At 49.7% G+C, this 19111-nt stretch overlaps 1 protein-coding gene across 8 annotated transcripts in view; it reads left to right on the forward strand.

Moving 5' to 3' along the window:
• Positions 1-19111, forward strand: part of KIF9 (kinesin family member 9) — a 51081-nt gene that overhangs the window by 18746 nt on the left and 13224 nt on the right. For all 8 annotated transcript variants that reach the window (XM_008520292.2, XM_070575582.1, XM_070575585.1 and 5 more), the window contains 11 exons: positions 1922-1999; positions 7320-7388; positions 8157-8261; positions 9464-9519; positions 10310-10400; positions 10881-11014; positions 12586-12777; positions 14019-14233; positions 17291-17467; positions 17783-17898; positions 18309-18413. In XM_008520292.2, coding sequence (XP_008518514.1) covers positions 1922-1999; positions 7320-7388; positions 8157-8261; positions 9464-9519; positions 10310-10400; positions 10881-11014; positions 12586-12777; positions 14019-14233; positions 17291-17467; positions 17783-17898; positions 18309-18413 — 1338 coding nt within the window. The remainder of the gene's footprint in view (positions 1-1921; positions 2000-7319; positions 7389-8156; positions 8262-9463; positions 9520-10309; positions 10401-10880; positions 11015-12585; positions 12778-14018; positions 14234-17290; positions 17468-17782; positions 17899-18308; positions 18414-19111) is intronic.

Below are 19111 nucleotides of genomic sequence, written 5' to 3' on the forward strand. Positions count from 1 at the left end.
CTAAGTAATGTGAGAGGCCCAGACGTATGAGTCCTTTAGAGGAGGGAGGGATTTTTCCTGAAGCTAGGGTGAGGAATGTGGGCGCTGAGCTGGCTTGGTGGTAGGGAAAGCAGAGATGTTCATGGCAGAGGAAACTGGGCCTGAAGGTGTGGGCTGTGCAGGAATATCTAGACACTGCAAGAGGGGGTTCAGGAAAGAGAGGAAGAAGAAGAAACTCGGGCTGGATGGGCCCTGGTGGTCAGGCTGAGGCCTCGGCTGTTCTCCTGCAGGTGGCTGGGCTGTCACGGGGTTGCAGTAGGGGAGGACTGTGGCCAGAGCTGTGATTCAGGTAGATACAGTCAGCAGCTGGACACAGGTGACCTGGGGGGAGAAGAAGCTTATGAGAACCAGGGGTAGGAATACAGGCTAAGGCAGTGACACATGGAACCCACACAGCTGGGTACCCAGCCTAGGGCTCCCCTCTTCCTCTGAAGGGCCACCCATCATAAATAAGACAGATGTGGACAGCTCTCCTTAGACATTTTGCTTTTCAAATGTAGATGTTTAAGGCAAGCTTCAGTCATCTGGGGAATCCACTTCGGTGAAGCAGGTCATCTCCAGGGACACTGCAGGGCAAGACGCTCCTGCACGACCTCCCAGCTTTGTGCATTAGGGATCTTCCCAACTTCCAGGGGGGGTTCTCCTGCCAGCTACTCAGTGCCCTGGGACTTGGGAGGCCAGGGAGGGGAGCTCCAGCTGACGTGCAGGCTGCATCCCCAGAGAAAGGCTTCAGGAACCTCCTGGTCTCATAGTATAATAAAGCATGGTGAACCCCAAGAGGAGCCATATGAATATTGGGCCGCCTGGCTGCCTGGTTAAGAAAGATGTCCTCCAAGACAGAGGAAGGCCCCTCTCTCCCCTGAGATGGTAACTGCACAGGAAGCAACTCTCCTGGTATCTACCATCCCCAGAGGCTTGTGCCCACACCACTCAGTATCTTGGCCCTGGCCTGAGCCCACAGAGCCCTGAGGGGCTGCTGAAGGGGTCTTTGAGTTTGGGACAAAAGCATATTGGGGGTGTGGAAGCTAAAGATTCTCTTCTACAAATGTTTTTAAACAATTCCTGTCATGGGTTGTGTTGCTTTCTGCAGTGACTGCGTGTGTGTGCAGGTGTAACCATGAGGGGCTCATGGCTACACTTGCTGCTGTGCTTGGAGCAGAAGAGTCTGACTTCACCGCACAGAGAAGCAACCCCAATGACAGTGTTGTAATGACAGGGGCCTCTTCCTGAGGGCTCTCTGTGGGCCAGTTCTGTCCGGAGCACATTACTACCTCATTACCAAGTCTCCCAGTGACCCTATGAGGCAGGTCGCCCTGACGCTACAAAGAAGTTACAAGGCCTGGCTGCCGTGTGCAGCTGGTCAGTAGCAGAGCTCTCAATGGCCCACCCAGACTGCCCAAAGGAAGAACCCTTTCAGTCCTTCATCTGGGCCACTCTGGGTAACCCATGCCCCCTCCAAGTCTCCTTCCCTGTTTCAGGCCCAGGAGTCAGCCCAGCGTGGTGTGGAGCTGGGATCTCAGGGCCTGCCTCGTACCACCCACCACTGGCTGCCCCTCACTGCCAGGGAGCAGCTTTCCACCCCTCATGTAACATCAGTGCAGCGGGGCATGGTGTCAAGGCTGTTTCCCAAATGCCTGCTTATGTAGCCACCTCATGGGCCTCCAGCCATAATTACCCCTGGCTGGCTGCCCCTCCAGAGGAACTTGGGCAGGATCCCCCAGACATCACTCAATGGGCCCAGGAGACCCTGCAGTCCATGTGGGAGTGTGCCTCTATGCAGAGATTCATCTTTCCTAGTGGACTCCTTTTGCTTGTTTTGCAAATATTTCAACTTGCAAGTAATTGGCTAAAAACATAGAGGTCTGTCTGATCTGTTTTTCAGCTGTCTTCACTGCGATTTGCCAGCAGGATGAAGCTTGTCACCACTGAGCCTGCCATCAACGAAAAGTATGACGCTGAGGTACTAAGGTGCTTGTGGGCAGGCGTCTCACTGTGGGGAAGGTGTGTGGGTTTCCTGCCTAGGTCACACGAGCCTGGCTTCTCTTCTAGCCTCAACCAAAGATGCCCATGCAATCCTGGGTCAGTCCCTTTCCACTGTGGGATAGGCCAGAGTCTTCAGAGTCCCTGGAGAACCCCTTGGGAGCTGCCGCAAAGGTGAAAGGGCTAAGTCAGGCCATCACCAGTTCACCTGTGAGCTTCAGGGCCTCTGAGTACCCTGGACTTCCATATGAGAGTTCCTTAAGAGCCAACTGTTTCGGAGCAAAATCAATGTGGACTGGACCATCTCTCAGACTCATCTGGTTATGTCACTACAGGACCTCTTTCCTCTCAGCCTGAGTGACCTCTCCCAGCAAGTGGAGCTGGCCAATCAGAGGGAATGCTCCACATCACCATTAGCTAAGGAAATGCATGTTAAGCCTTAGTGGAGTTCCACTCTCAGACAAGCAAAAATTAGAATTTCTCGGTCAATGCAAAATGATGGTGAGAATGTGTAGAAACAGGAACACATCTGTTTCTGGTCAGAGTGTAACTGATACAACCACTTTGGAGAGCATTTTGGCAACATCTAGTAACGTAAAAACACATTTATCGATAATTTGGCTTTCCTTTAAGATGCTTATGGAATCGTAGTTACTGGAAACAGGAGCATACACATGCCATAAGCTCCTGACAAACCAGTAAAACTTTCCAGATTCTGAATCCTGAAGGGAAACAACAGTCCCTCTGGCCCTGTGGAACTAACCCATGGTGTGGAGGTTGAGGAGGGCATAGAGCTCAGAGCAGTGGTTCTCAAACTTGAGCAGGCATCAGAATCACCCTGGGGGCTCATTGAACCACAGGTCTCTGGCCCCATTCCCAGAGTTCCTGACTCCATAGGTCTAGGGTGGGGCCTGAAGATTAACGTTTCTAATAAGTTCCTCAGCAGTGCTGCTGCTGCTGTTCCAGGGCCGCACCTTGAGAACCACTGGCACAGTAGTTAAGAGCCCTGGCCCCTGCCTTGAGCTGTCCTGGCTCAGCAACCTGCTCTTTCCCTCATCAGCTATCTGGTGTCAGCCAGATACATAGGATTTCTAAGCCTCAGTGTCTTCGTTTGTCAATGGGGAGATAATAGAATCCACTCTCAAAGAGATGTTGTGCAGAATACGATAACGGGTAGAGACCTCTTAGCACAGTGCTGTCATGAAGTAAATGCTCAGTAAGTGTTCGCTAGCACTCTACTCACTTCCACAGATCAGCAGGGTCACTTCTGGGTATTCTAGAGGCATTTTCACCCGAAGAGACTTAAACAGAGGGCAGTGCTCGCCCTGCTTATTGCACTAGTGAAAAGTTAGGGACATGATCAGTAGCCTTTAACAGGAGAGCAGCTGAATGACTTACGGAGGAGGGAGCCAGAGTTAGAACTACGAGCATGGATAACTTATTCAAGTGAGAAATTGACTTGGGGATTGACGTGGACTGAATGGTAGCATCTATCATTTACACCAAGTATAAAAACATGCAAAGCAATCCTGGTTATCATTAATGGATGTGTGAGTGTGCAGTAAAAGGAAAACCATGTGGGGATGAAAAGACCAACTGAGGCTGGAGGCTCCCTCTGCGTGTCAGGGGGAATGGACTGTGAGTGGGGTACACAGAGGCTTCACATTTATCTGAAATGTTTTATTTCTAGAAAAACTGAAGCCAATACGGCAGCATGCTGTTAAAGTTAGATTTGGGGATGGCCTTCTCAGGTTTCATGGCATTATTTTCTATGCTTCTCTGTAGCTTGAAGATTTTCTTATTTATTTTTCTTATTCTCATATTTGGTGTTCTCTTGTCTCAGGACTACCACATTAACACCCGATGAACCTGGCTGGGTGGGCATTGCACCTGACAGCAAGGCCTTTTGTGCTCTTTAATGTAATTTCTGTTCTGAAGTCTGCATTGTTGATCTTGGACAGCCAAGTCTCCATGTCATCAAATGTGAATATGTTTATAATCTTCATGATAAATATCTTCCTTTATAAGCATGCATTCTTGAGAGGGACATGGAAAATTATTTTGGTTTTCACCTTTCCTGTACTGTAGCCTGCATTGCCCAGTTGTTTCCAGTACCATCTTCAGTACTGATGCCTGTTTCAACGAGGTGGCATAGCCCCTGCAGAATATCCTTGGCTAGTGGGGCTGGCTGTAAGGCAGGAGACTGGGTTCCTGATCCACCTCTGCTACTAGCTGTCTGTGAGGAGTTGCTCAGACTCTAGGCCTCAGGGTATTCATCTGTGGACTAAGGAGTTGGGCTGCTCACCTCCAACGACCCACCCAATCTGTCAGTCTGTGATTCTGTGAGGGGGTGTAAAGGCTCTGAGCCATGGGCCTGGACAGTCAGGAGAGAGAAACCTGGGGTATCCTACTCTGCCAGAGGAGATACACCTGCAGCTGCAATGGGGTCAAAATAGGGAAACTTCTCAGGCCAAGAGCGGCTGCCAGCCTGGTGTGGGACTTAAGCAGAACTCTCTGAATTATCCTCGTTGCGTTTAAGATGGAAACACCTCACCATCAGGAAACTTATGTGAGTCTGTGCTGTTTCCAGGGCATTTTTCTCCATCCAGAAAATGGCCCTGATTTTTATAAGGGAGGTGGTCAGCCAGGAGGTGCTGCTAGACCCTGTTCCATGGGGTCTGCTGCTTCAGCCCTGTGCTTCTAAGCAGCTTCTCTCTAGTCAGTAGAAGAGGGCAAGTTGAAGGCCGCTAAGCCTGCCAGGCGTTGGGGGAATTGGCTCCCATGCTCTCAGGGTGTGACATGGAGGCTGGTGACCGGTAGGAGAAAATGGCCCATTTCCCCACATCACCTGACTGGCCCAGAGGTCTAAGTCTGGCTCTCCGTGCCACACTGGACAGTCATCCAAGCTGGAGGCCCCCAACAGTTCGGCCAGAGTTTTCCTAACTAGGGCATGAGGCATTTTCTAGAGCTGAGATCCCTCAGCTGGGAGGAGTGAGTGGGAATGAGTAGGGACTGGCCATCTAGTCTTTCCCCTTCTCCTCATAGGAAGTCCACCTGAAGGACCATCTTGAGGCTGCCCAGAGGGACAGAGCCAGGATTTGGACCCTGATCATGTGCCTTGAGTTCAGGCTTTGTGCTCTGCTTTGAGCCCCTAAGATGCCAGGGTTCTGTCACAGCCTTGGTCACCAGTCCTGGGATCCAGCTGTCAGGGGCTCCCTCCAGCGGCCATTTTTTGACAACTAAAGGAAGCCTTGTTCACAGTGAAGGTTCTCAGCACAAAGTCCCTGTGTAAATGTCTTAGCAGTTCTGCTTCTAGAAATGGATCTCTTATCCATTCACCTAAAATTTATGGAGCAGTTACTGTGTGCCAGGCAGCTTTTGAAGCACTTGGGATACATTAATGTACAAACAGAAATGCAAATGTCTGCCCTGGAAGAGTTGACAGTCTGCTGGGGGTGGGAGAGAGATATATACAAAACATGAGAAATAGGCCATTTGCAACAACGTGGATGTACCTGGAGGACATTATGCTAAGTGAAATAAGCCAGGCACAGAAAGACAAATGCTGCATGATCTTGTTTATGTGTGGAACCTAAAATTAAAAAAAGTCAAATTATGAATGCTGTGGAAGAGAGATCCCCTGGAACTCCTTCATCAGGGAGTTCACCGAGGGCATTGCTGAGGAAACGACGTTGAGCTGACTGTGAGTGAAGATAGAGGTTAACTACGGCAGGGAGGAGCCACTGAAGCAAGAGGGTGACGTGTTCCGTCTTCAAGTTATTTGTGTATATAAGCTTCCTCAAATACTTTTTGGGCAAAGATATGATAAATAAAAATAAAATGTGTGCTTTCTCAGTTCAAAAAAAAAAGTCAAATTCCCAGAGGCGGAGAGTAGAGTGGTGGTTACCAGGAGTAGGGGAGAGGGCAGGGGCTGGGAGTGGGGAGATGGTGATCAAAGAGTGCAAATTTTCGGTTATAAGATGAATAAGTTTTGGGGATCTAATGTACAGCATAATAGCTATAGTTAATAATTCTGTATTGTACACTGGAAATTTTCTAAAAAAGTAGATCTCAGATGCTCTTACTACACAAAAAAATGGTAACCAGGTGAGGAGATGGGTATGTTAATTAGCTTGACTGTAGTAATCATTTTACTACATATATGTGTATCAAAACATGTGTTACACTTTAAATATGTACAGTTTTTCTTTAAAAATTTTTAACAATTTAAAAACAAAAATACATACATTCTAGAGCTTCACTGTCCAATACAGTGGCCACTACTCACATGTGGCCACTTAAATTAGTTAAAATTAAATAAAATTAAAAACTTCCTTGGGCACAATAGTCACATTGCAAGTGTTCAATTGCTATATGTGGCTCATGGCACAGATATAGAACATTTTCATCATTACAGAAAGTTTTATTAGACAGCTCTGCTCTAGGCTATGTTGGTAATGCGTGCTATGAAAAAAGTAGAGTGACATTTTAAGAAAGAGTGGTGTAGGGTGGGGTTGGGGTTGCAGTTTCATAGAGGGTGAATTTAGAAGCTTTTGAAGAAAGACTTGAAGGAGCTAAGGGAGTGAACCATGGAAATACCTGGGATAAGAGTGTCCAGGCAGAGGGGAGGCAGTGCAGAGGCCAGAGTGTGCCAGTTTGGTGGAAGTGGTATAAGCTAGGGGAGAGCAGAGGAAAGAGGTCATGGGGGCAGATTGCAGAAAGCTTCGTAGATCACTGTGCTACCCTACGGAAACCTGAAAGGACACAAAGCTGTAAGTACAAAGGTGTTCTTGCAGCATGGTTTGTGGTAGCAAAAAATGGGAGGTAACATATACATGATTATCAGTGGGGAATGGTGATACATTTGTGCAGTGGTTGGGAAGGAGGAGGGTAAAAGGTACCACCAAGCATGGAAAGCTCCTGGAGGCAAGAGCTGCCCTGAGAGGACCATTACCCTGGTAGACTGGAAATGTCCTGGAGCTCCTGGAAGTTAGGGTTTGAGGTGGCCCTATGGGTGCCTGTGCTCACCCTGTTCTCAGTCTTCTCTGCTGTAAGACGCAGAGGCCAGGGCACTGCTGAGGTCCCCTCAGACCCTAAACTCACCCCAGTTGTGGAAAAGTTGCCGGTATGGAGGAATCGTCTAGATGCTGAGATCACACTCCATGGATTACCAGGAAAGGCCAGGATGTCTGAGCACAGGGTGGGGAATTGTAGGTTTGATGTGGGAGAGGCAGAGTGGGCTCACTGACCATCCTCCTGCCCACGCCCTCCCCCCCTCCCCAATTATGTTTCCCTGGCAGCGAATGGTCAAGAACTTGGAGAAAGAACTGGTGCTGCTCAAGCAGGAGCTAGCTATCCATGACAGCCTGGTAAGGAGCTAGAGGTGGGGGTGGGGGCAAGGGAGTCAGAGCTGGGATGCTGGATGGGCAGAGGGAGGTGCATAGGCAGAGGAATGGGTGGGGAGGGGACCAGATGGGTAGGAGGACCAAGTAGGCAGGGTGACTGGGGTGGGGTGCAGAGGGTCTGGGGGGCCAGCAATGCCTAGTGGGCAGGGGTACTGGAAGAGCATCCTCTGATGTGGACAGGGGAGTCAGATGGTCAGGGATCAGAGGTAGGCAGTAGGCATAAGAATGAGGGGCAGGGGGCCAAGGGCCTGGCAGGGAGAAGTACAGGGGTAGATAGCACGATGAGTCAAGGTCAGGGGGAGGTGGGGCAGGCTGGGTGGTAGGGGAGAGGCAGCAGCAGGGAGTCATGTGGGCAAGGAGGTGAGGGCAGGAGTCCTTCAGTGACCTGCCTGGGCTGATACTCCTAGTCCAGAGGGACCTCAAGGCAGCGGCAGCCACCTTCCTCCTGTGGTGCTCATCTACAGAGTCTGCTGAGACTCAGCCAGCATAGCCTCCTTGCTTGGAGTAGCAGGCCCTTGCCTTTTCTCCCTGACCCGATTGTCCTTTGCTGACCTGAGCACCTGTGAGTCAGGCCCTCTCTGCCAGGACCTGATGGTGAAGGGAATGGAGCTCGCTTGAGCGGCCAGGGCCTATGCCCAACCTCCCCACCTTGGTTCTCAGAATGACCCCTGCCATCCCTACTTGGGCTCAGGTTTTTGGAGCTCATCAACATGTTCTTCATCTTCCTCCAAGGCTAACCGCAGCCTTGTGAACTACGATCCCATGGATGAAATCCAGATTGCCGAGATCAACTCCCAAGTGCGGAGGTACCTGGAGGGGACGCTGGACGAGATCGATGTAAGGAGCCCCTCCTTGGGACCACCATGCCCAGTGGGCTTGGGCCTCCCTGTCCTGGGCACACCATGACTTGTGCTGTGCTGGCCTTGGAACCTCACACTGTGCAGTGGGTAGGGTGGGTGGTGCTGGACCCCTGGCCTCAGGGGCCCTTCAGCCCACCGATGCCTCAGCTTCCATGTTTAGGGTTATAAGGCTGTGGGTGCCCCATAGAGTGGCCAGCAGCCTTGAACAGCCTTGGACACACAGTAGGTGGTTCATCACTATGGGCACAAGCATGGGCTGTGGAGCCAGGCTGGCCTGGATCGAATCCCAGCTCAGCTGTTTCCTTGCCAAGTGACTTCAGCAAAATGCTCAACCTCATGTACTTTGGTGGCCTTGTCTGTACAGTGGGGAGGGAAACTGAGCTGGGATTAACTGAGCTGCAGGACCTCAGGTGCTTGGCAGTGCCAGGTGGAGTGATCTGTTAAAGCATGGTGATCATGCTGGTTGTCTACAAGGCAGACCCCCAGGGCCTATGTCAGAGAGGGCCAAGGAGGAAGAGACAGCAGCCACAGAGGAAAGGGCGCTCAGGGGGAAAGATGCATTCTGTTTTTATAGTGCAGGCCAGCAAACTCCTCCTCAGGGAGCTACATGGGCAGATCCCCCTGGTCTATTACTGTGGGCAGCTACAAGAGGCAGGCCTGGGACAACTGAGGGGTGGGCTTTTCTGGCCTTCTTGGCAGGGGCAGCCCCAGACTGACCCTCTGTTAGGGGTAGTGCTTGTGGGCTAGAGGGCCAAGAGGGAGGTCAATGGCCTTCTTCCAGCCACAGGTATGTATGCATCTGTACCTCACACAAGAAAAACTCATAATGGAACCTTTTGGAAGCAGGACAGAGCTGAGGACAATAAATTTTATTAAAATTTTTCTTTTAGTATTTTCAAGGACTAAAGTCATTTTAATTTTATAGAGATCTTCACTTAGAAAGGGTGATTTTTATAGCCTCAGTAAATACTTAGTTTGAAAAACTATTAATCAGGTGTTTCTCTGTTCTTGAGGAGGGCTTGACTACCACTCTACTGAGAGACTGTTTACAGATGTCCCATTCTCGGGACAGATGGTCAAAGCATTAGCCAAGGGGTCCTGGTTTCTCTACTAACATAGACACAGCCTCGGTTCTGTGGCCCCTGAGGTCTAACCTCTGCCTTGCTCTCTTCCCTCCAGATAATCAACCTCAGACAGATCCAGGAGGTGTTCAACCAGTTCCGGGTGGTTCTGAGGTGAGGGACCTTCCCTACCCACCCAACTCCTACAGGAGGCTGCCATTTTCATTTCCCCTGGTCTGAATGCAGCCTCCAAGTGCACCACCTTATCTCTCGTGTGTGAGGAGTGAGATCAGAGTCCTCAGGGTGTGCTCAGGCTCTTGGTGTCCCTGACAGTGTCTGCTCCTGAGCTCTCAAATCCTCCTGCCCTTCCCTTAACCAGGGGGAAGTAGGGAGGACAGCACTCCATTTGAGGGCTACTCAAAGAGGAGGCAGTCCCTGGTGGATGTTTTCTGAGTTTATTACTTGGACAGGAGGTCCTTCTGGAGTGCCAGCCCTGAGTGTGGCCACAGCAGGGCATCATGAACACTCCTGCTCCCCCCACCCCATCTCAGGAGGTGTTTGCGGTTTGTTTGCATGCAGACATTCCGGTAGCCTGAGCAGCTCATGCTGGGTGGTATGACAGAAGCTGATCACATTATTCTGAAGGGCCTGTTAGAGACAGAACCCAGGTGGGGAAGCATGGTCCCAAGGCAGGATTATAGTCCTTGTTTAAGTCATCTGGGAGCAGATGTTCCTGGCACATACGGGTGGCCCCTGCAGATTTTTGGGCTGGACATTGGGTGTGTGCACTGGGGAGTAGGGGGCATGAAATGAGCTTGTTTTATCTGGTCTGGTTCATGATGAGGGCGTGGCTCCATCACAATGGGCCTCACCCAAATATCTTCTAACTTCAGTACTTGGTTCTTGCCCCAGAGGGTTCAACATGGCCCCAGGTGCAAGGTGTTCTTTCACTCTCTATCCCAAGCCAACAGGAACAGGAAGTGGAGTGCGCTTTGCGCAGGAAGTACACTTTCATAGACAAGAATGACTTTGCAGCCATTTCTGCTGTCCAGAAGGTAAGCACGATTGCCTCTTGTTGACAGGACTCATGTCAGATTTTTTCCATCCCTAGATCTTTCCAGAGGCAGCAAGTGTCCTGCATTAAAGCAGATCTAGGGTTGCAACAGGTAAAGATAATACCAGGATGAGCATGGGGTGACCCATGCAGAAGTAAACCAAATATGAATTCAAAATGATCTCCAAAATTGGAGACACGGCTAATAATAAACAAGACCAGTTCCTGGAGTTAGGCTGGAAACAGGCCTTAAGATCCTCAGGGTACAGGATGAGACCACAGATCAGTGAGAAGAGTTGATATGGAAAGTGGACATTTGGTAGGATGGTCAGAGACAGCCTGAAGCTAGCAGCAGCAGCAGTCACTTCTTGATGTGTGGGATGAACATGTCCACCTGAGCCTTCAGCTCATATACACTTGGGTCCACGAGTGCCCCAAACCATTAATCTAACCGTTGGCCCTACAACTGGCCTCTATCCAGGCAGGGCTTATGGACGTTGATGGCCACCTAGTGGGCGAGCCTGACGGACAAGGCTTTGGACTCGGGGTTGCCCCTTTCTCTGCCAAACCTGGGAAGAAAGCCAAGTCCAAGAAGACATTCAAAGACCAACTCAGGTGAGTGACCTTCCTGATGCTCTGCCTATTCAGCACCTGACCCTCTTTGACTGGTGAAAGGGAGGACACAAGCTGTCTGCATCTTCCCCCTGGTGTCTTAGCTACTGCGTGGTCACAGTGGACCTCATTGTTGCCAATACTAGCAACATCTGTGGGGCCCATGCTGGGGCTGGTCACCTCTCATCTGCACAGCAACTCCATGAGGTGAGAGTTAATGACTCCATTTTACTCATGAGGAAACTGAGGCTCAGAGATGGGGAATTACTTCTAAGTTCACACCACTAATGAATGGCAGTCAAAGTGAGAAGCCGAGCCAGCACTTGCCCTCTGGTACTTCCTGTGGAAACCCTCCCACCCCCAACCAGAGACCTTCTGTGTCCCAGCTGACTAGCAGTCATGTCACCTAAAAATACCAATTCACCTTTCAGGCAAGACTCATTTGTATTTGCAAGGTGGGAAGGATGTCAAAGTTCACTTAATGAGCCACCCTCCCCAGGAAGTGCTGGGTAGCTGTGGGCCAGAGCACAGGCTCCAGAGGTGATGCCTGGGCTCACTTCCCTGCTCTGTACTTCTTTTGCCCAAGGGGTCTCCTTGTGTGAGGTATGTGTGTCTATTTCCTCATCTCTAAAATGGGAATAATAATAATTGCATCAAAGTCATTGGAGTTGTGAGGATAAGTGAGTGAGTGCAGTCCCTGTCCCTGGAAAGTACTCAGTAGAAACGTGTTGTTGCTGTTACTATCACTTGTAAAAGGACACAGGCCAAGGCTGATTGTAGACAACTGTCACACACAGGACAGGAGTTGGGTAGCAGGGGTTGCTGATGCCCTTGGCCTCTTCAGGAAGGGCAGTCACACCCTAGCCCTCTCTGTTCTGCCACCAGGTGATTAGTGCAATAACAGGAGGATTGAGGCTTGGTTCCCCAATGCACACTTGTTGCAAGAAGAAGAGGGGAGGAAACGGTGGAAAGAGCTGGGGGCATCCTCTTGTCAGTCCAGGCCTGCCCAGATGTGCCTCTCTGTGAGGGAGGATCCCAGGCGCCATCACTTAAAGAGGGAGGGTGCCTACTTTCCTGGGAGCTGGTGTGGACACTGATGTAGGTGGAGAGAGCAGGTTGTGGACTGGTCAGAGCAGCAGGGCAAACCTGTCCTGCTTTGTCATTGGCCCGCAGACAGACCCACCCTGGGTGGAGCTCTGCCACTCCTTCCCAGGGACACTTGTGTGACTAATACCTCAGCAGTCATGATGCTCCTGGGAGGCTGCGGCCCACCCAACAGGACCACATGCTTTCGAACCTGGAGACTGCCCATTTTTCCCAGGTGTCTCCTGCTGAGATTGCTGAAGGGAGGGCTGCTTGTTCTGATTAAAGGGAGAAAAATGCTCTCTTCCTCCGCATCTGCATGGCTTAGGATTGTACTTTTTGCCCTTTGGCCTAGGTCTATGATCAATATGGGCACTGAGTGGGATGGGGCTTCTAGTTTATGAGGACTGAGAAAGGTTACTCCCATCAGCATTGGAGACATCTCACTGCCCATGACTGAGCCTTGGGGTCTCCCTGTCTTCTCCTTCCAGCTCCTCGGCAAGAAAGGAAGGTGCCAGCAGCCCTGTGGGTGGCAAGGACTTGGATGTTTCTATCTCTAAGACTCAGCTGACCCCATCCTCCAAGGATGGGGATGTCAAAGACATGCTTCTGCGGGACCGGGAGACCTCCAACATCGAGCCCCCTTCCTCGGACTCCCCAAAGGAAGAATTACGCCCACCCAGGTGACCATCTAATTCTAGCTCCTGCACCAGATCATCCAAAACCAGAGTGTGATTCTCCACATGTAAAGAGCACTTGCAGATAGAAGAGAAATAAAATAGGAGATAGTGGGCAAAGACTGGGAGCACAGTCCAAAAAGAGGAAACATGATGGCTTATGCACGTGCAAAATGGTCCAACCTCAGGAGTCACCCAAGATGCACAATTATATATGGAATCGTTTTAGACCCTCCAAATAGCAATTATTTAAATAATTAAGTTTACATATTTTTTGAATAAGTAATGCATTCAAAAGGTACAAAATTCTCAAGGTCTGAGACCCCTTCCTCCAACCACCAAGTTCCTCTCCCTGGTGAGTCAGTAATTGAGTTTTTAGGAATATCCTGAGGAAATGACTAGAGATGTGGGCAAAGATTTATGCAAAAAGAAGTTCATTGCATCATTAATTTAAAAAGTAAAAAAAAAAATTTGAAACACTTTCATTGCATCATTAATTTAAAAAGTAAAAAAAAAAATTTTGAAAAAATTAGGGAAAAGGCACCAAGTGAATTATTATCTCTGCTCTTGAAATGTGTAAGGTTGTTCATGAAGAATTTTTCCCCCTAGCTTGCGAACATTTCCAAACATTCAGAGAAGTTGAAAGAATTGTGTAGTGAACAACCTTCTTGATTCTACAATTAATGTGTTAACTATACTTATTTCATCATGTGTCCCTCTTTCTCTCCATCCCTCCATCCTTCCATCCATCTTATTTTTTTGATGCATTTCAAAATAGGTTTCAGACAATCCACTTCCCCCTGCCCCAACACGTCATCTTACATCTCATTAGCTAGAGTTCTCTAAGGGTTTTTAATAGCATGAAACAATGCTTCTGTGAAAAAAGTAAGACGTAAAACTATATATACTGCATGACCCCAAACATTTAAAAATGTATCAAAGAAATCCATGAAGGAAATACACCAAAGTGTGGCTGCCAATAGATAGTGAATGGCTTTTTGTTTTCCTTTCTTTTTTTTACACTTTTCCTTGCTTCCTCATTTTCTGCAATGGTCATGTGCCCTTGTGTGCCTAGTGAAACAGAGATGAAGGAATGATCCCTATACAATTGAGCTTCCATCTGGGGTAGGTGGTACTCAGAAATTCTGGCCTTCTGCTTACCGAAGCCCCATGGAAGAAAGGTGAAGTGCTTGGTGGCTCTAAGACAACTGTCCCATTTCTCCTTTCTCTTCCATCTCCGTCTTCAGGCCTAGCACCCCACCCTCCAAGCCTGTGGCCTTTGAGGACTTTAAGAACGAGCGAGGTAGTGAGATTAACCGCATCTTCAAAGAAAACAAATCCATCTTAAATGAGCGGAGGAAAAGGGCCAGCGAGACCACACAGCGCATCAATGCCATCAAGCGGGAGATTGACATGACCAAGGAGGCGCTAAATTTCCAGAAGTCACTAAGGGAAAAGCAAGGTAAATGTGATGGGAAGCTAGATGGCTAGGGGGCTATGGGATCTGAGTCATCCTGCTCCAAATAGGGCAGCCTTGGATACTGGAGGACCGAGATGGAAGGGAGCCAGCAAGAGATGTTGGGGTGCAGTCTTCATCCCTGGGTCATCACTTGGCTCTAGTCAGCCCTGGGGAGCCACAGAGTCCTCCCCTATCAGCCAGCCTCTACCGTGGGTCCCCCATTTTTGTGTTATCTCAGACCTTGCTGCTGAGCCTTCCAAATGATACATGCTGCTGCCCATGGAGAAAAAGGCTTTTTGTCTTGTAGAGGCTTCCCCAGGGAGATGGGCAGTTGGTGACCCCCACGAGGTCCCTGGATCCTGGTGTGGTCTCTTCACTGCCCATAGTGGTCTGATTGGGGTGAGGGTGCTGATCAAGATACTAGAGACCGAGGAAGGAAATGAGAATGTGTATACCAGAGGGCCAAGGGATTCACTGTCACTAACACCATTCCTCATGCCAAACCCTCAGTACCCCTGCTGGCCCGTCAAAGTCTCGTCTCCTAAGGCAGATGGTGTGGGGGGCCCTCAGACTTGGAAAGCAGAGACCCTTGCGTGGGGAAGGTACTCTCCTGATTACCTTGACCTGGTGTCCTGTCCTAATGGCAGACACTGCCCACACCTTCACTGTGGGCCAAGAACCCTCAAGCTTGAGTGTGCAAAGGACTCATCTGGGAGGGCTGGTCAAGTGTAGACCTAGGCTCCAACCAATGGTTCTGACTCAGGAGATCTGGAGCAGGGCCCAGAACCTGCATTTTAATGAGTGACCATCCCGACACTGAGGCTAGTGGTTCAGAGGCCATACTGTTGTTCACATTCCTGGCTTGGTCCCATTGTCTTTTTCCAGACAGGGCACTCCACAGGTTACTGGACTTTCCCTTGCTAAATCACAACCCCATTCCAGGCCAGCTTTCATGAATGATCTCACTGATCACCTGGGGCATCTCCAGATGTCATTTGGTTTATTTCTGCAGGTCAGAAGGATCATCTCATTGAAAGAGGGTACATTTTACTCATTTACTTCTCAGAGGGCAACTTTATTTCCAAATTCTTGGGGCCACTCTGTTCATACCCTACAGACCAACCATGACACACTATTCCAGAAGACAAAGCCCTCCAGGGGGCTGGGAAATGGGGAAAGGCGGGTGACGGTGGTTTCAGATATGCCCCCATCCAGAACTTCCAGAATGAGGGGCTTACAGGACCGACAAGCACTTCTTTGTCCCCTCTGGCCATACCTTCTTTCAATATGCGACCATTTATTTCATGTTTACGTGTTTTTTTTCTGGGAAAGATTTACCCTGAGCTAACATCTGTTGCCAGTCTTTCCTCTCTCTTTTTCTTTTTCCCTCCCGAAAGCCTCAGAACATAGTTGTTTATTCTAGTTGCAGATCCTTCTATTCTTCTGTGTGAGCTGCCACCACCACAGCATGGCTACTGACAAACAAGTGGTGTGGTTCCGCGCCCAGGAACCGAACCCAGGCCGCCAAGTAGAGTGCGCCAAACTTTAACCACTGGGCCATCAGGGCTGGTTCTCATGTTTACGTATTTTAAATAATATGTATGCATGCTATCCTGATGTATCACTTACTCCTAAATATACTTGAAAATTGATTATTTTGAAGGATGAGATGGAGAAGAAATAATATTTTTAAATATTCAAAATTTTATCTATCAGTGTCAAAAAAACATTTTTGCTCTTTCCCTCTAAAAGTGGTTGTTTTCTCATTGGTTGTTAAAATACCAAGTAAAATACCTTTATCTTGAGGGAACAGATCAAGTAAATTCATCCTTTTAAATACCTGCTAAGCACTTGATTGATGGCTACTTCTTGGCCCAGAAAGGTCAGCGAATTTGGAACATTATTTAGTCTTTTGTGAGACTAAATCATCTTAAGTTCAGGTCTCTTAAGTTTTTCCCTTGCAGATGATCAGAGGACCTCTGGGTAATACCAGAGATGTTCATAGTATCTCCCCATCTCAACAGACTATTGTAAAGACTCTACTGTGTAAAGAATATGTGTGTACCAAATGACCACATCAGGGACATCCCACAGCTCACAGGCCAGATAGCTCTGACTGAGGGTGAGGGACCTGGTGAGGCTGCACTCCAGACATCTTGAATCAGGACCCTTGCCTCTCCATTGATGATGTCAGTGACACTTAATGTGTCTTACTTTTCCCCAGTAGATATCAGTGGAAATGCTAACACTTTCCTCCAGCACCTGGGGACTACCTCATATACCCCAGCCACATACATCGGTCACACACAAGACTCACTTGCCAGAGGTCCTGGGGGTGGAAGTCCCACACCCTGGTTGGGTTGACATGACATCTTTGCTGAGCTTTCAAGGTGCTGTGGGCAGTGGACTCCACAGACTGTGTTATTTTGTCTTAACCTAACAACCCTCATCAAACTGACAGGCCTTAAAATAAAAGGTCCATGAAAAGAGACCATGAGTGGAAGAGATGCCTGATAGCACAACTGACCACTCTCCTCCTGGAGCCCTCTGACGGCCACTCAGTGTGATACAGACATCTATCATCTCTAACAAGAAAGTAGCTAGAGAATATTGAAGTCATCAAGGAGACAGTTCAAAATGTGGGTTTACATCCACTGTTATTAATGAGGAACTTTACCCAAGTGCCTTGTGGTACTAGCCAGTGATAGCAGTTTGTGTGCATAATTTACTAAAAAGGTAAACATCAGTATAATTGTCGTGCTTACTGAATATCTTTGGCTGATGTGTTTATGATCAAAATAAGCAGGGAGCATGGGCTATCTCTACCCTCTCCTCTGCCCACCCCTCCTATTTGTCCTAAGAATGCCAGAGTGGCCCTCTGATCTGAGCTCCCTCTCCCTGCCCCTGGTGCTCCTTGTGCTTTGCCCACCCCCATGCCACGCTCCAGCCCTTCCCCTGGTCTCCTGTCTTCATGTGTTGCCAGCACCGTCCCCTCTTTCTGGAATGCCTCCCTGCCCTCCTAGGTGGGCACCTCATTCCCTGACATCCATTCCACTGCAGGTGAGTATGAGAACCAGGGGCTGATGATCATTGATGAGGAGGAGTTCCTGCTGATTCTGAAGCTCAAAGACCTCAAGAAGCAGTACCGTACTGAGTATCAAGACCTGCGTGACCTCAGGGCTGAGATCCAGTACTGCCAGCACCTGGTGGATCAGTGTCGCCACCGCCTGCTCACAGGTGCGCCATTTGGGAAGGTTGGGGGCCACCTGAGGTCCCAGAAGGCACAGGGCAGGGCCACTGCCTGGGCTCTAGGAGTGGTTTCAGAGCTTCTCTCTGGCAGAGGCAGGGGCTAGGCAGGGGCTTCGGATGTGTGTTTCCAGGACTGTAAGGGCAGGAGATGATGATGGGAAAGGGTGAGACACTGGAGCAGGAAGTGAACAGAGGGTGAATCTGTGACAGGCACAAAACAGACAGACAGGCACACACAGCCTGTACCTGCTTCCTCAGGGACTCCTCCACACCTCACAGTGCTGTCTTCCTACTTCCTTGCAGAATTTGACATCTGGTACAATGAGTCCTTCTTCATCCCTGAGGACATGCAGGTGGCACTAAAGCCGGGTAGCAGCATCAGACCGGGCATGATACCTGTCAGCAGGATCATGTCTCTGGTGAGTGGCACAAGGGCAGGGGTGGGGATGATGGATGAGCACAGGGCAGTGATCAGTGCCCCTTGTCCTCTGTTCTCTCCACAAACGTGGCAGTGTATGGGCTGCTCCCAGCCCCTCCCATAGCCAGCCCAGGCAGGTGGGCAGGTACAGGTCTCTCCCCAGTTATTGATGATGGGGACACAGAAAACACTACTTACTGCTTCCCTTCTTGGGTGGCTCATCCTTCCGAGGTGGCAGTTACAGGGTGTGATAATGCTGGCAAACTTGGGGCTGGGAGTTGTGACCTACACTTGGTGGGGGTTTGCAAACCTAGTGAGGGGCTGCCCTGAGGATGCCCACCATAGGCCTTGTCAGGGTGGATCTTGACAATGCCAGGCTGAAGGGACTGAGCTGAGTTGGGCCTCCCCTAGGGAGAAGATGACCAGGACAAGTTCAGCCAGCTGCAGCAGACAATGCTGCCCGAGGGCCCTGATTCCATCTCCTTCTACAATGCCAAAGTCAAAACGGAACAGAAGGTAACTCTGGGGGTTGATGTCTCCATGAAGGTGGGGCCTCAGGGACCTCATTAGTAGGACACTCCTCACTTCAGAGAGATGGAAGAGGAATATGCCAGCCCAGGGAGATCTGGAGTCACCCAGAGTCAGTGGGTATTTTCTGCCAACTCCAGAGTCCTGGGACTGGGCTGGACCCAGTAGGGGTCCCACATGTCCAGGCCTGCCCATGGCTGGGGAGTGCTAAGCCAGCCCATGTGTGGTTCACAGCCCAGGACAGGGCCTGGGGATCCCCTGAGGTCACAGCCTGTTGGGGAGGACCTCTCCAATGAGGGCCACCCTACACAGGTGGCTAGACCCAGTGTCAGCCGTGGGCCAAGCCTGGTCCTGTACTCCTTGAGCAGGTTGGACTGGAGCAGAGAGTCTCCACTCTGTCAAGACCCAGCCTGGAGCCAGAACACAGAGGACCTGTTTCCTGTGTACTTCTCTGTGCCCAGAGGCAGTTCTTACGCAGTAGGTGGCAGATGCACATGGGGTCACTGCCCTAGTGAGTTCGTCCTTTTAAAAATATTTTTGTTGTATTTATTTATATTTCAGTAGGTGATACATTCCGTTTAAACATTAAAAAGCGTGAAAGGACAAATACGAGATCTCATCGGCCCAGCTCTCATCAATGCCCTCTGACAGGGAAGCCCTGTCACTTGTTTCTAGTATTCCCTCTT

Source organism: Equus przewalskii, chromosome 15 (genome assembly GCF_037783145.1).
Source record: "Equus przewalskii isolate Varuska chromosome 15, EquPr2, whole genome shotgun sequence".
In the NCBI taxonomy this organism is placed as follows: domain Eukaryota; kingdom Metazoa; phylum Chordata; class Mammalia; order Perissodactyla; family Equidae; genus Equus; species Equus przewalskii.